The sequence below is a fragment of the Elephas maximus genome, chromosome 15 (genome assembly GCF_024166365.1).
Source record: "Elephas maximus indicus isolate mEleMax1 chromosome 15, mEleMax1 primary haplotype, whole genome shotgun sequence".
Lineage (NCBI taxonomy): Eukaryota > Metazoa > Chordata > Mammalia > Proboscidea > Elephantidae > Elephas > Elephas maximus.
In genome coordinates this window covers 10,486,451-10,501,379 of record NC_064833.1, presented here as the reverse complement: position 1 = coordinate 10,501,379, position 14,929 = coordinate 10,486,451, and the positions used below count along the sequence as shown (strand labels likewise).

At 52.0% G+C, this 14,929-nt stretch overlaps 1 protein-coding gene across 3 annotated transcripts in view; it reads right to left on the bottom strand.

The window, feature by feature from the left end:
• NDRG1 (N-myc downstream regulated 1) overlaps positions 1-14,441 on the bottom strand; it is a 56,816-nt gene extending 42,375 nt beyond the window's left edge. The window contains exons 1-3 of one of the 3 annotated variants that reach the window (XM_049854073.1): positions 14,303-14,441; positions 1,625-1,678; positions 429-464 (exon numbers count right to left, since the gene is read on the bottom strand). In XM_049854073.1, the coding sequence (XP_049710030.1) occupies positions 429-464; positions 1,625-1,660 (72 nt within the window). In that variant the 5' untranslated portion in view covers positions 1,661-1,678; positions 14,303-14,441. Of the gene's footprint in view, positions 1-428; positions 465-1,597; positions 1,679-14,302 lie in introns of all 3 variants that reach the window. The other 2 variants (XM_049854072.1, XM_049854074.1) reach the window with 2 other exon arrangements.
• Positions 14,442-14,929: the final 488 nt, after the last annotated feature.

Below are 14,929 nucleotides of genomic sequence, written 5' to 3'. Positions count from 1 at the left end.
TCTAGACGCACCCCTGAGGGGGATGGACATGCTTCAGTCGTGAGCCAGCAAACTGCAGAGAAGGCTGGTTTCACTTTCCCAAGCAGGAGCCAAGAGCATCAGGCCTTCCTTACATTCCGTCCCATCATGAGGTCTCAGCCCATCTAGTCTGGCTGTTTCCCTACAGGCCCTGCAGCCCTGCCCAACCCCGCGAGGCCCAAGGGGCTGGTTCTCTGTGCCGCTTTTACAGAGAACGACCGGCTCCTGCTTTATGGCCAGAACCCAAACCAGCCGGTGCCGTTCTGCCTAGGGCGTGGGGATCTAGCTGAGACCACGTCTTCTCACCCCTTACCCCACAGGTTTGAACAATGAGTTACTTAAAACCAATGGCAAGAAGGAGAGAAGATGGGGTAGGAAAGGGGAAGAGCAAAACGACCCCCTCTACTTGCCTGAACATCAAACTCCTGAAGGAGTCCGGTGATGGTCTGTGGAGAAATGACAGGTGGTCAGTGCTCAGTTTTCTGGGCCAGAGAAACCATGGCAGAAACCATGGGGCTCCTTCAAGGCCTGCGTCTATATCTGCCCTCCCCTGTGGTGTTTCCCTAATTCTGAACAAAGACAGAATGTCCTTTTCACCTTAAAGACTAGCAGCCCAGCAGGAAAGTAGATACCTTAGCTGGATTCTTTTCTGACTATAGTCTTGATATACCCCAAGGTGGTGAATAAAGATCTGAAGTTCTGAGCTGACCACAAGCTTGAGAGATCCAGGATTGTAAGTGCCTATTAACTGATCTCTCTGTCTCCAATCCATGTGCTAAACTTTTAAAACTTAAACCTGACCATGTCATCGTCCTTCTTAATTTCTTTTTCCCGCCATGACTGCCCAGCCTCTGGATTAAAATCCCATCTCTCATGAACTACTCCTAAAAGCCATGGATTTGGGTCCTTGCATACCTCACCAGCTCCAGCTTTTGACTCTCTGTGTGTGCTCCTTCTTGGTACTATCGCTTTCTCTAACCAGATGTTCCAACACTCTGAACTCTGCAGATGCTCTAGCCGCCCTACAAAGTCAGTCCTGGTGGTTCCACTTTGCAGATGAGGGACTGAAGCATGAAGAGGCTGGATGATTCGCCAAGGGACACATGTTGCCTACTGTCACAGCCAGAATTTGAACCTGTGTGGACTGGTCTTAACCACTAAGCTACGGGTGCAGAGGGCCTGTGAGCAACTGGGCTTCACGTGGCATGTCCTTGAACCTCAGGATATTCGGAGGTGGCAGGGGCTTAGAGGACTCGTAGTTTCATGCCCTCACTTTATAAAAGAGAGCAGTGAGGTGTGGCTAGAGGCCCAGAGAGGTGGTCAAGGGACCTACCAACAACTTCTCAGCACTTAATGGCCAAGCCAGGACTCGAACCAGTGCCTGTCACCCTCCTTTGCATTCCTGCCTAAGAGGACCTACTGGGAACAAGGAAAAAGTGGGTGCGTGCACATATATGTGTACATACATGCATGTATGCACACAGATGTGTGTATGTGTGCTGTGCACATACATGTATGAGTGTGTGTGTACACATGTATGTGCTGTGATGGGAGGGCAGCCAGGGACATCCCCACTCACCTCCCCTTTCTCCACCAAAGGCTTCACCTCGGCCAGGTCCACGTCCTGCAGGTCCCGAGACATGTCTCTACTGTCACCTGCCTGCAAGGAGACAAAGGTCAGGAGGTCAGTACTTCCACTGAGGAATGTTTTCCAAGGGAAGCAAATTCAAGGAGAAAAAATGAGAAGGCAAAAGGACAAGTGTTAACTCTGCCCCATTCAAACCCACTGCCCAGTCCCGGTCTGACCCCTGGGGGCTGGGGGAGGTAGATTTATCAGCATAGGAAACTGAGGCTCATAGATGCAACTACCTCTGATGAAACAGAGGGACTGGGACTCCAAACCACGAAGTCCAGGCTCACCCACCATAAAGGACACTTCTCACCACACTTTAGGAGAACCCGCCTCACCAACCCCAAAGTCAGGAAGCCCCAGATTGATGACCAGGAAGAAAGGAAAGGAGACAGAAGCTCACAGAATGCCCGCTACTTGCAGGCACATTACATGTTGCAACCTGCTCTATTCTCACAATTAACCCCAGCAGGTGGGCAGGCAGTGACAGACACCTCTTCCCATCTACCTCTGTGCACTCTTTCTGCTCTGTGGCGGGAGGGAGGAGGGCAGGAAGCAGGAACAGCCTCATGCCAAGGGGTGTGACTGGCACTGAAAGCTTGATTGAGGAAGAAAAGAGACCATCAAGGCAGAAAGGATGCCATGAGCTAAAGCAGGGAGGTGAGAAAACAAAAGGGCAGGGCAAGAGATGCTCTTTTGCTCTGCCACGGGGCAGGCGCAGAAGGACCAGGCCAGTGCTCAGGAGGGATTTGGATGGTGCCAGATTGCCTCCCTGGGGAGAAAGCTTCTTGGGAGCTGGAAGTATGAATGTTTATTCTTATGGATCAGTAGTCAAATTGGGAAAATCAAATGTTCGCCAACACCTGGGGTGAGGCACAAAGACCCCAGAGTAAGGGTTCGGTGTGGCAGGTGGGGCAGAGGAGAACAGGAGAAAGTGACAAGAGAGAGGGGCCAGACCATCCTCCTGGTTCAGACCCAGACCTTCTGGACTGGAAAACTCCTGATTGGATTGGAACAGCCTGACCAAAGCCCTCTGTGGGGTTTACATTAAGTTTACCCAAAGAAATCATTCTTTGTCCTCAGTTCCTGAGACATAATCTCTAAAAAATACTTTGGAATTTAACTGTCTTTGAGTAAGGACTTCGGAGCCCTGGTGGCACAGTGATCAAGGAATTGTCTGCTAACCAAAAGGTCAGAGGTTGGAACCCACCAGGTAGGTTCTGTGGGAGAAAGATGTGGCAGTCTGCTTCTGTAAAGAGTATAGCCTTGGAAAACCTATGGGGCTGCTCTACTCTGTCCTACAAGATTGCCACAAGTAGGAATCAACTCAACAGCAGTGGGTTTGGTAAGGACTCCTAGACCACACCTAACTGACAGGTTAGGTGAGGTGATGAGGCGCTCTGGAGTGGGGGCTGGCCCGGCCAGAAAGACCCACCATGCAATACCTCATGACTATCTTATAACACTGATGAACCTCTGGGGAAAGGTTAGAGTGTGCATTACGTGATGAGACCCCAGGTAAAAGCTCTGAACTCGGATGCCCCACGGGCTTCCTGGTTGGTGATAGGCATCGATGCACATGGCTGGGTAGCACGTCCCTTTTGAGGACATGGACGCTCCGGGTTGGGAACCCTCCCAGACCTCACCCTATGAATCCCTTCATCTGTGTTCATCTTCTGATCAATAAAACTGTAATCACAAGTATAGTACTTTCTATCAGTTCTGAGAGCTGTGCCAGCAAATTCTGAAACCCAAAGCAGTAGTGGGAGCCAGAGGTCAAAAGTGAGGGAGCCCCAGGGTGGGGGTGCCTGAGCTTGCAGGTGGCACCCTGAAGAAGCAGAGAGAAACCCCTGAATCTGTAACCAATAAGTCAGAAGTCAGAGAGCCCAGGACTGGAGAGCTCCGAAGCTTGCAGCTGGCATCCATCTATTTGGCAGTCTGAAGGACAGTGTCCTTTTAACTTGACCTAGCTCTAGGCAACTAGTCAGAAAAAGAACTGCCGCATAGGTGGCTGGTGTCAAAACTAAATAGAGAAGTGAAAACGTGGGGATTTGGGGTTTATGCTAATTATTTGTCATCGCACTGTCACTCTGCTGTTTTCCAACATCGGAACTAGGGCTTTGAGCTGCCAAAGGTCCCTCAAATGTAATGGCCAGAGAGAGCACTCAAGCTTCTGCAAGCCCAGCTCGTGGTCCTCTGAAGCTCAATGCCCTGAATCCACGGGAACCTTGGGAAATAGCTCTTAGATGTCAGTCAGCAGCAGAGCTGGGGCCACCTCCAACCCAAAGGACCCCAAGTGCCAACACATGGCATTCTATGGGCGGATGTTGCTCTACCCTGGGATGCTCTAGTCTAGGGCCCCAGCACCACTTTCCCCAGTAGATACCCAGTCCCACAAGAATGCCTTTATGTACCCTTTGAGCTTCTGCTACAGAACATTCCAAAAACAAAGTCCATTTTATATTTGTGAGCATTCCTGGGCAACTGCCAGCTCGGAGGCAGGAGGCATGAAAAGCTGAGGTCTGTCGGCCTTGCTAATTCAGCATGTTCATGGTCCCGAGACCCTGGCCTGTGGGACACCTCGCCTACACAGCCCAGGGAGGCTTCCAGAACCCAGGGCCCTGGCACTGCCACCCTGCATGCTGGGAGTGAAAGGACTTCATGTTTCACAGGGCTTCTTAACACCCTCTGATCGGCAAAGTTGGAGCTCTGCCGCTGTGAGGCCTCAGCCATGTCCTCCCTGCCCCCCATCACCTGTAAGCACCACAGAGCAGGTAGCTTACCTGACCTGTTTTCTTCTCTACCTCAAGCTCCTGGCCTTATACCAGGTGCAAAGTTGGGTCACAATTCACCTGCCGAATAGATGGACAGGTGTGACATAGCTTAATAAGCAATGCTAATAGTAAGAAATTTGCTTAATAAGCAATTCGCTTTTTTAAGATTTAAATTCACTTTTAAGTTATTGGAGTCCCTGGGCAGTGCGAACAGTTAACACGCTTGGCTGCTGACCAGAAGGTCAGAGGCTGGAGTCTACCCAGATGCACCTCAGAAGAAAGAGATCTACTGCCAAAAAACAGCCGTTAAAAACCCTACTGAGCACAGTTCTCCTCTGACACCCATGGGGTTGCCATGAGTCAGGGCTGACTTGACAACAACTGTTTTTGTTTAAATTATCAGTAAACCGCAGAATGAAATCATGCCCTGAAAAGAATTCTGTATTTATAAGGACTCGAACCCATGAGGTAGTTCGGCCTGGCCAATTCTCTGTGGCTTCCAGATTCCATGACGACTTTAGAATGCAGCTGCAGCCCCCGTCGGCTCACTCACCCTCCTTCAGAACGGAGAAGAGTTACGTTTCAGCCCTAACCGGTTTCCTAAACAATGAATTCGGAGTCTGTCATACCCCTGGTGAAACCTCATTACCCCACACTGGTTTTTCCTTTCCTGCAACATAGCTTCCCAGACCAATGGGTCAAAACATGGCAAGTTGTCCATAAATATCAAGTACTTGAGAATCATTGTTTTTGAAGCTGGAGAGGGCTCATCTACCCTGCCCCTCAGTGTATACAGGGCCATGGGGAAGCCCAGAGATAAAGCTACCAAGAACTATCCCAGCATTTCTTAATTGGGGGCAACTGTGCCCCCCAAAGGAGCCCTGGTGGCGCGGTGGTGAAGAGTTAGGCTGCTAACCAAAAGGTCAGGAGTTTGAATCCACCAGCCGGTCCTTGGAAACCCTACGGGGCAGTACTACTCTGTCCTACAGGGTTGTGAGGAGCTGGAGTCAACGGTAATGGGTTTGTTTTTGTTTTGGGGTTTTTTTGTTTGTTCGTTTTTTGCTTTTTTTGCTTTGTTTTCTGCACCTCCACAGGACAGTTGGCCACATCTGGAGACATTTTTGATTGTCATGACTTGTAGGAGGTGATGTGGCATCTACTGGGCAGAGGCCAGGGATGTTGCTAAACATCCTACAATGCACAGGGTAGCCCCCATGACAAAGAATCATCCGCACAAAATGGCAATAGTGCCAAGACGGGCTAACTCTCCTCTAAACCAAGAAGCATGTGCTAAGCGTCCCGGCCTCTGAAGTTTGCTGAGAGACTGGAAAAGGCAGAGGCCAGAGGAAGCTTCTGTGCTTGTTAGCCCTGTTGGGGGTCAGCCTGCAGGTCCACAAAGGACCACCACCACCAGATCCACAGGAGCAGGCTGACGCCCCACGGTTTGAACAACCATCCTGAGATCACAGACAGCCAAGGACAGAGCAGCGGGATGGGGATGTCAGATTCTCACGCTCTTATTTCTTCACCACACTGTTCCTCAAAAATTTATTTCTATGAAATTCAAATTCACAGCCCCAAGGTCATAAGGCTCATTTTAGGAAGCAGTTCCAGGAGTAGACGCTGTCTTACAAGTGTTTGTGATCTCCTTTAGCCGGGAGAAAGGGGCAAACAGCAGTGGATCTGGTCTGCGGCGCTCTGGCTGGTGCCCCCGCAGCCACCAGGCCCCAGCCCAGAGCCTACACTGGGGGTTACCCCCTCTAGCTGACCGCGGCCCCACTTGGTCAGCAAGTTCAACAGGCATCTCTCTGGGCTTGAGGACCCGCCTAGAATCCAGTCCTGCCCATCTCTGCTGCCTCGTGGAAAGTCCCGGAATGTCAAGGCCAGAAAGGGCCAAAGAGATGACTTAGCAAAGGGGTGAATGAGGTCAAGACCACACACAGCAGAGGGGGCAGGAAGCCTGGGGTCTGACTCCTGACTGCCTGCTGCCCATCTGTCTGCCGTTGCTCTCCAGGAAGCACAGACAGAAGTCCCTCCAGCCAAGGAATTGGGTCTGGACCGGTCTTTTTCGGCTAAAATCCTGCTCAGTGCATCAGCAGGTCTCCAGGCCATAACATCAGCTGCAGGATGGCTTTGTATGCCCACTTCTTCCTTTCTACCACCTTCCCCAGGAAGAAAACCAACGTCAGAGAAGTGAGAGGTAGCCAGGAGCTAGCGGGAAGACTTGAGGGCCAGACCTGGGCATTACCATTTATCAGCTCTGTAATCCTGACCAAGTTAACTGACCTCATAGGTTCAGTCAGTTCATCTGTAAAATGGGCATGATGACTTCTGCTCCCAGAGAGCAGCAGAGGGGCTTAAATTAAATATGGAACATAAAATCTGGCAAACAGTAGCTGCTTAATTAATCAGTGCACTTTAATCAGAGACATGGGGACATCTTTAAGGACACAGTCGGTGTTTACCCTGCTCTTCCCAGAATGCTCAGCAAGGAGGGGTCTTACAGGAGGTGCTCAGCAAATGCCTCTGGGCTTTCAGCTATCAAGGCACCATGCCAGGGGGCTTCCTCGCCATTTGCAACATGAGTCAACAAGTAACAAAGGCCCAAAGAGGGGCTAGGCAAATGCCTTTCTGGTTCAACAGACCCAGGAGGCCAGTCAGCAATTTGCTGGAACTTACGGATCCTAGTGGAAGCCAAGACCGGGATTTGGGGAGAGAAAGGAAGAACATTGCCCCAGGGACTTAAGCAATCCGAGGCTACTTGAGAATTGTTAACCAGTCATGGGGGGAGCGTAGGGACACTCGGAGCCTACCATTCCCAAAAAGCCTGGCTGCAGAGGCAGGAGCACTGGCTTTGGAGTCCAGGGTGTAAGAACCCTGCCTCTTTCTTGCTCTGTGATTTTGATGAGGTCATTTCCTCATCTGGGCCACAGTTTCCCCATCTGTAAAACATGTACAGTTGCGTGTGTTCTGTGGACATCACATGGTCTACCACACGCTCAGGACAGATGGGGATCCAGGCAGGGAAGTGCTTCACTAAGACAACTGGGCGGTGGGCACAGCGGTCTTACCACAGCTCTCGCCCAGCTCAGCTCTGCCTGGATTGGCCCCGCGACCTGGCCTGAGTCCCTCGCCTTCTCCCAGCCTCAGTCCTCCATCTGTAAGGCCAAGAGCCTCCCTCCAGCTCTGGCAATCCACTCAGCGAAAGCCACCCGTGAGGACGCATCTGCACATTCTTTGGGCGAGCACCCCTGGACAGGGCAGAGGGCAGGTATCCAGGAGAGAAACATCCATGGGATGGCCTGGGAGCTCCAGGACTCTCCTGCCCCAGGAAGACTGGCCACAGGTGGGTTATAATGAAGCCTACGCAGACATAGGATGATAATAACAGCAACAGGAACTTTTATGGTACCTACTGAGTGCTTCGTGGGCTTCAAACTCTGGACTTAATTGGAGCTTCACAGCAACCCCAGGGTTGGCCACCATCATGGTCACCATCTGACAGGTGGGGAAACTGAGGCCCAGTGAGGTTATGAGATGTGCCCCCAAATCAACAAGCTTCAAGCTGACATAGGTTAATTCAATCTTACCTCCACCCTGTGACCAAGTGCTGTTCTAAGGATGGGCTACATGTGACCTTGAGGCTTTGATGTGTGTGTGATCAGCTGGGGGAGTCACGAGCTTTTCCTACACCTTGCAGTCTACCAGGAGTAGACTCAGACTTTCTAGAAAAGTCTGCATCTTAGACTTTTCTAGTCTCCCTTCACAGCATTCAAAAGGACCTCTGTTTTTTATTCTCCCCTAAAGTACCTTCCTAAAATGCAAAATTCAGGACTTTGAAAAAGTGCTCACTGCATTGTTTCATTTGCTCCTCAAGGAGGTCCCTGGGAGAGGGTGACTATTATCGTCCATCTCATTTTATAGATGAGCAACACTAGGCTCCAAAACAACTGACTTCCCCAGGAAGAGGAGCCAGGAATAGGAGGAAATGGAATGTGTGGCTAATTGCCTCCTGGAAAAACTGCCTCCTTTGCCATGAGACCAGAACTGGATGGTGCCCAGCTACCATCACTGAACACTTCCATGGAAGATTCTATGGAAGAATCCTAATTGAAATGGGGGAAATGCAGAACAGAATTTCAAATACTCATGGAATCTAGATTTTCTGGAGCCATGGATGAACCCCCAAAACTATTGCCCTGAGATAATCTTTAAACCTTAAACCAAAAATATCCTCTGAAGTCTTCTTTAAACCAAACAATAGTTTAGCTTAACTAGTAAAGAATGTCTGCTTTGAACACTGTGCTCTATTAAAATCCATATGGCATCAAACTGACAATAGCAACTCGAAAGATTAGATAGGAAACATAGGGGGTGGTGAGCTTATGTTAACGGAGGAGGAATAATCTGGAAAAGGAGAGTGAAAATGGTTGTACAACTCAAAGAACGTAATCAATGTCACTGAACTGTACACGCAGAAATTGTTGAATTGGTGTATGTTCTGCTGTGTATATCCTGAACAACGACAACAACAGCAAAATAAATAAACTGACTTCCCAAAGGCCACATGTCTAGATCCTCCTAGCCAAGTGAAAGCTGTGACATTCACTCTTTTGAGGTGGGGGTAGGTGTGGAGCTTTGGGGAGGGCAGACAATAGACCCCCGGCGTCCATGAGTGAAAGAGAAAGAAGGGAGACCAGGAGGGGACGTTGACACATTTAGCATCGACTGTTATTGTCAGCAACTGGCCCAGATTCTGTCCCCTCCACAACATGCCTGACTTCAAAACCACATGAAAGCTGGTGTTCTTTCCAGCACACTGGACTCTTTATAGAACGGAATTTAAAAGGGGGTAAAAAAAAAAAAAAAAAAGTCAATGCGTACTCTTGCCGTTTGGCACCGTGTCTCGCCTGAATACAGCAACCCCTGCAAGGTCCAGAAAACAGTCCCATTTCTGGACTGGCCTCAAGAAAAGTAGCCTCAGGATACACCTTGGACACCCCTGCTATACTGGGGACAATCTTTTTTTGTTTTTTTGTCAAAGAGATTTTGAAGTCAAGCTACAAGGCACTTGGCAGGTTCTCTTGATGTTTTGGGGGCCTGTTAAAACTCGCAGCTCTGGGGATGATGAGGAAGTGGGCAGCCCTAATTCTAAATGTTTTCTCATGTAATCAACCCCATAAACAATATGAGGGGACTTGAAAGACCTCCAAAAAAGCTCCCCAGTTCAGGGGAAGGGAAGTCGAGAACAAGACTCTCAAAGTCAAAATCAATAAAACTTGATGATCAAAACCAATAAAGCCATGCACATGTGCTGAGAAGATAATTGGACTAGGAGTTCCTTGAAGGTCCCCAGTGCCGGGCACACAGTAGGCATTCAATGAGTTGTCTGATGCTAAAAGAATGAAAAAAGAATAACCAGGGAAGACAAAACCTAGCCCCACTCTCAGATACGCCAAAGCCGCCTTTCCTGGGTTCTGGCTGGAGCTGACACAGAACTTCTGCCTGTGTGAGCCCGGAGCAGGGTTCAGCCAGAGTGTCTGGAACACAGTCGTGGGGAGAGGAAGGTCTCCACCATCCAGTCATCTCCCACCCCTTCTTTGTGCCACACCCCGAATCTTCCAGTAGATTCTCCGGGATGTTTGGCAGTTCCGGTAGTGGTTTTGGCAGAGAGGAGAAGACCTTCTGGGGGGAGAAGCCCAGGAACTGGAAGTCCAAAGGAGGACACTGGTGGTGGTAGAGATTTTTCTATGAATCTGAGGGACAAGCATGAGCTAGGCAGTATGACCTGTGAGATACTTTGCTGAAATCATACAAACGGAGCCAGTGTTGCCAGACAACGCGGAAATAGCCTTTTTATACAGAACTCTTTGTCCTCAAGGTCGGTGCCCAGCACGCTGACAGGACCCTTACCCCAAATGGTCTCGCTGCTTCCACCCTCTGGGATGGCCCTCCAATCTCTCCTACGCAAGACGGTGCAAGTTATTTCCTTCATAAAAGGTGGTTTCTTTCTTGCCCAGCATTGATTGAGTGCCAACTATGTGCCAGGTTTTTAAAAAAAAAAAAAAGGGAACATTCTACATGCTAGGCAGAAAAAAACGCCATTTGCTGTCAAATTGACTCTGTCGAATGGTGACCTCACGCACGTCAGAGTAGAACTGTGCTCCGTAGAGTTTTCAATGGCTGATTTTCAGTAGATTGCTAGGCCTTTCTTCCAAGGCACCTCTGGGTTGACTCAAACCTCCAAACTTTTGGTTAGCAGCCGAGTGCTGTTACCTTTGTACCACCCAGGGACTCCATGTGCCAGGCACTCATGTCTGAAGGGGAAACAGACAAGTGGAGAGATGATCACAGCCCAGTGAGAGCCAACGAGGGCACCATGGAAGCAGAAACCCGCCAGCCCAGCCTCCAGGCCCAGGGGAGAGCCAGTGAGGCTTTCTGGAGAAACAGGAAGAGTTCAACAATCACAAAGAAGAGGGTGTGGGAGTTCAGGCTGAGAGATAGTAAGAATTGCGAGGAGATGCCTAAGTATGTCTTCTGTGATGCCTAAAGTATGTCTAGTAATAACAGCAGATGCCTACATGGGGCTTCCCATGAGCCAGGCACTGTTCTCAGCTCTATTACACGGATTAACTCATTTAGCAGTTATATACCCCAATCACAGAGTGTCTATTATGCTCATCCTACAGAAGAGGAAACTGAGGCAGGGAGCTCCTGATTGCCTTTCTGCACCTTTCACTTTAACCTGATTTCTCTGGTCACCGCGACATGTTGTCATGGAGAAGAACAAAGGCTTTGAAGTCCGACTTGCCTTGGTTCAAAGCCTGGCCAAACTCCCCTAGCTTCAGTTTGCTCATCCACTCAATGGGGCGAACTCAGCCCAGGCAGAGGTTTTGCAAGGGTAAAAAGGAAGATGAGGGGAAATAGTAGCTGATCCAGAGAGAGAGAGAGAGATGTCCCCTCCCTTGTCTCTCCTCTGTCCTCCTTCTCAGCCTGAGCCCAGCCCCCTGTCCTCTGGGCTCCCGGCTAGAGGCTAGAGTCTTCAATGCTGACTCATCAGCCTGGCTTCCTCTCCAAGGCGCAGGGCCTCAGGCCTTGAGGCACGCCTTGGATGAGATTCTCTGGAGTTGGGTCCCAAGAACTGCGGCCTCAGACCATTTGCAAGACACAATGCAATCTTTCTTCCCAGGTCCCTGCAGAGGTGCTCTCTGGCACCACGGCTCCCTGAGATGTGCGGTCTGGCCTAGAGGGGGCAGCCTGCGGCCAGTCCACAGCCTCCCTGAGGGCTGCCACCACTGAACCCTTTAGAATCAGACTGATTCTGCTCATCTCTCGAGAACACCTGATTTACACGAAAAGACAGAAAGACAGACAGAAAGGAGGGAGAGAGGGAGGGAGGGACACCCGCGTTCTGCCTTGAAAGTTTCCTCACGAGGATCTTTGTGAAGATGCTATTTCTTGTGGCTCCTCCAACAGCAGATGGGCCCAAGTCAAGACCTGGCATCCCTTTTACCACCTATGGTCCCAGCCAAGAGACCCCTGGAGAGGGACTCTGGAGAACCAAGTTCTAGTCCCAGCTAGGCCTTGGGCAGGCCGCTTCCTGTCTCTGGACCTCAGTTTCCTATCTGTAAAATGGGAAGAGGTTGGCCCAGGTCCATGTGTGAGTCTATATTCTATTCCAAGAGATCCGACCAAGAGATTAGCAATCCTGGACTCGCTTCCCGTTGCGGAAGCGCTTCCTGGTTAGTAGTTGAGCGCACATAGGGTCACCATGGGTTGTAATCCACTGGAAGACAACAGGTGTTTAGTTTCTGGTTTCATCACTCTCTGGGCCCTTCTCTGCCTCCTGCCTTCTGGGGCCCCCACCCCGTGCCACCCTGGCCTGGGTGTCTGCTTGGCCCTACACTTACCACCCAGCACTATGGTCTGTACCTTCATCTGCCATCTCCCCTACCAGCCGGTGAGCAACTTGAGGGCAGGTGCTGGGCTTCTTACTCTCTGTATCTTCCTTATTTCAATTCACGTTTATGAAACTCAGTAAAGACTCCAGAATGCCTACACAAGAGGAGGCTGGAGTGGGGGGTTTGGCCCTGAAGATGCATGTTCATAGTAAGAAAGCCATTCAGATTTACGGTCATTTGAAGTGGCTTAGGAGAAGGTTGGGGCCCTGGTGTTGCAGTGGTTACGAGCTCAGGCTGCTAATCAAAAGGTCAGCAGTTGGGATCCACCAGCTGCTACTTGGAAACCCTGTGGGGCAGTTCTACTCTGTCCCATAGAGTCCCTATGAATCAGAATTGACCTGATGGCAAAAGTTAGGTTTTAGGTTTAGGAGAAGGTTGGTGTCCCTAGGTGGTGCTAACAGTAAGTGCTCGGCTGCTAACCAAAAGGTTGGCAGTTCAAACCCACCCAGAGGCACTTCAGAAGAAAGACCTGGTGATCTGCTTCCAAAAGGTCACAGCTTAGAAAACCCTATGGAGTAGCTCTGCTCTGACACACATGTGATACCCATGAGTCAGAATCGACTGAGGGGCAACTGGTTTGTTTGGGTTTTTTTTTGGTTTAGGAGAAGGTGAAGTATGGCTGAGGGCCATTATGAGAAGGCTAAAGCCCTCCTGTGTAGTGTGGCCACTGGCTGAACTCCCTTTGAAACTTAAATAGTTACCAGTTACTTAAAGGAACCACGCGAATAGGACAGGGGAAGTCTGTGGGCAAAGGTTACTCAAGGGCACTACAAAACCAGGAGGCCCCCAACCGCCCAGCCATGGAAAGGGTGCTGCCCTGACCCACAAGGGCCTCTGATGGCAGGGCACAGACCCCAGCAGCGGGGGAAGAAATCCTGCAAGGAATCAATCCCAGCTTCAGCTGCTAATTTGACAGAAGCAGGGACAGTGTCTGTCTCCAGGAGCTTGGTGGCTGCATTCCACACACCCTGCCAGAGTCTCCTCCTGAACGCTGAATCAGAGACCGCAGCGCCTCTCTCAGGAATGGACGAGCAATTCTGGCTGCTCTCCCCCGGGGAGGGCAGAAGAGGCCCGCCGTGAAAGCAGGCGAGGGAAGGAAAGCAAGTAAAGTGGGCAGAGGTGAAAATGACGCCATCCGCCATCCGTAGCCCCAGTCAGCGCAGGGGCCGCCAGATGTGCTCACCACCCCTCTTGTTAGGGCCATATGTCCAGCCCGCCACAGCTCCAACCGTGGGCCACCTCAGGGACACACCCTGCCCAGCGGCGCTCGCGGACAGTCGCTCCCGCTCGTGTGGCACGGGCTGTGACATACCCCGGACCCTCTCCTAATACACATGCACACACACACCCCACCCCGGCTTCGGGGCTGGATCAACCCTCGCCCCTCAGATCCCCGCGTTCCCCACTCAGTTTGGGAACCAGACACACACCCACGCCCCCTTCTCCAGCTCCTTCTCCAGCGCCACTCACCTCTAACCACCCCTATCCACACACGCGCACACACAATCTGCCCTTCCCCAGGCGCAATACTCTGGGCTACACCCCACCACAGGCACTCATTCACTCACACACCCCTCGTCCTGCCTCCTACCCCCACTTCCAGCGCGCTCCCAGGCGGCGGCGCCAGCTGTGGTGCTGGGAGTATGCCCGGGCAGCGGAATCCAGGTGTCCCCCGCCCGCTCTCCACTCCCACTACCCCAGCTGAGGTGAAGGTGAACAGGGTTCTGTCTTTATCTCCTCTTCCCCAACCGAAACCCCCACGCCAGCGGTGCCCGCGCCCGCGCCACCGGGTTGCCCTCACAGTCTGCTCCGGGGGGGCGCGTCCGGGAGCCCGTGGGGCCACACAGGACCGCCCAGGCGCCCCAGCAGCACCCCTCTCGCCTCTCGACGTGCCCGGGAGGAGGAGGGCGGCGGCTTACCTAAGGCAGAGGGAGAAGGGCAAAGCAGCTGGTGCCTGGTGGCGGCGCGGCGCTCAGCAGAGCCAAGTCAAACCGCGAGGATGGGCGTGCGCTCCCGGGCGGAGCGGCAAGCCAGACGAGGTTTGTTTATGTCCCCGCCGAGGGCGGCTTTATAAGCGCCGCGGCCCCGCCCTCGCCCTCGCCCCTCCCGGGCCCGCTCCTCGCGGAGACCCACCCCTTCCCGGTCCCTTCCTCCGGGCTCGGCTCCCGCTCCGCCCGCGCGCAGGGCTGGGCTGGGGTAGAGCGCAGCCCGCGCCGGCGGAGCCACCGCCGCCTGTTGCGCAAGCCTTTGCAGGGGCGCGGCTGGGAGGGGCTCCCGGAAGGCTGGGGTTCGGCTCCGCAGCCCCCTCCTGGCCCGGGAGCTCGGGGTCTCCGAGTGCGCGTTGCTGGAGCGTGCGTGAATTGAGAATGCATCTGTGTGCTTGTGTGTGTGCATATGGGAGCTCGTACGTGTGCAGCGGTACTTCGGTGTGTCTCTCCGCCTCAGTTTCTTCTCCTAAAGGACCATGGCGCCACGCTCTGCCATCCCTTCTGGGCAACTGCCCTACTTCCTCCAGGTCGCACTGTCTAGCCCGAGCCCCATTTATC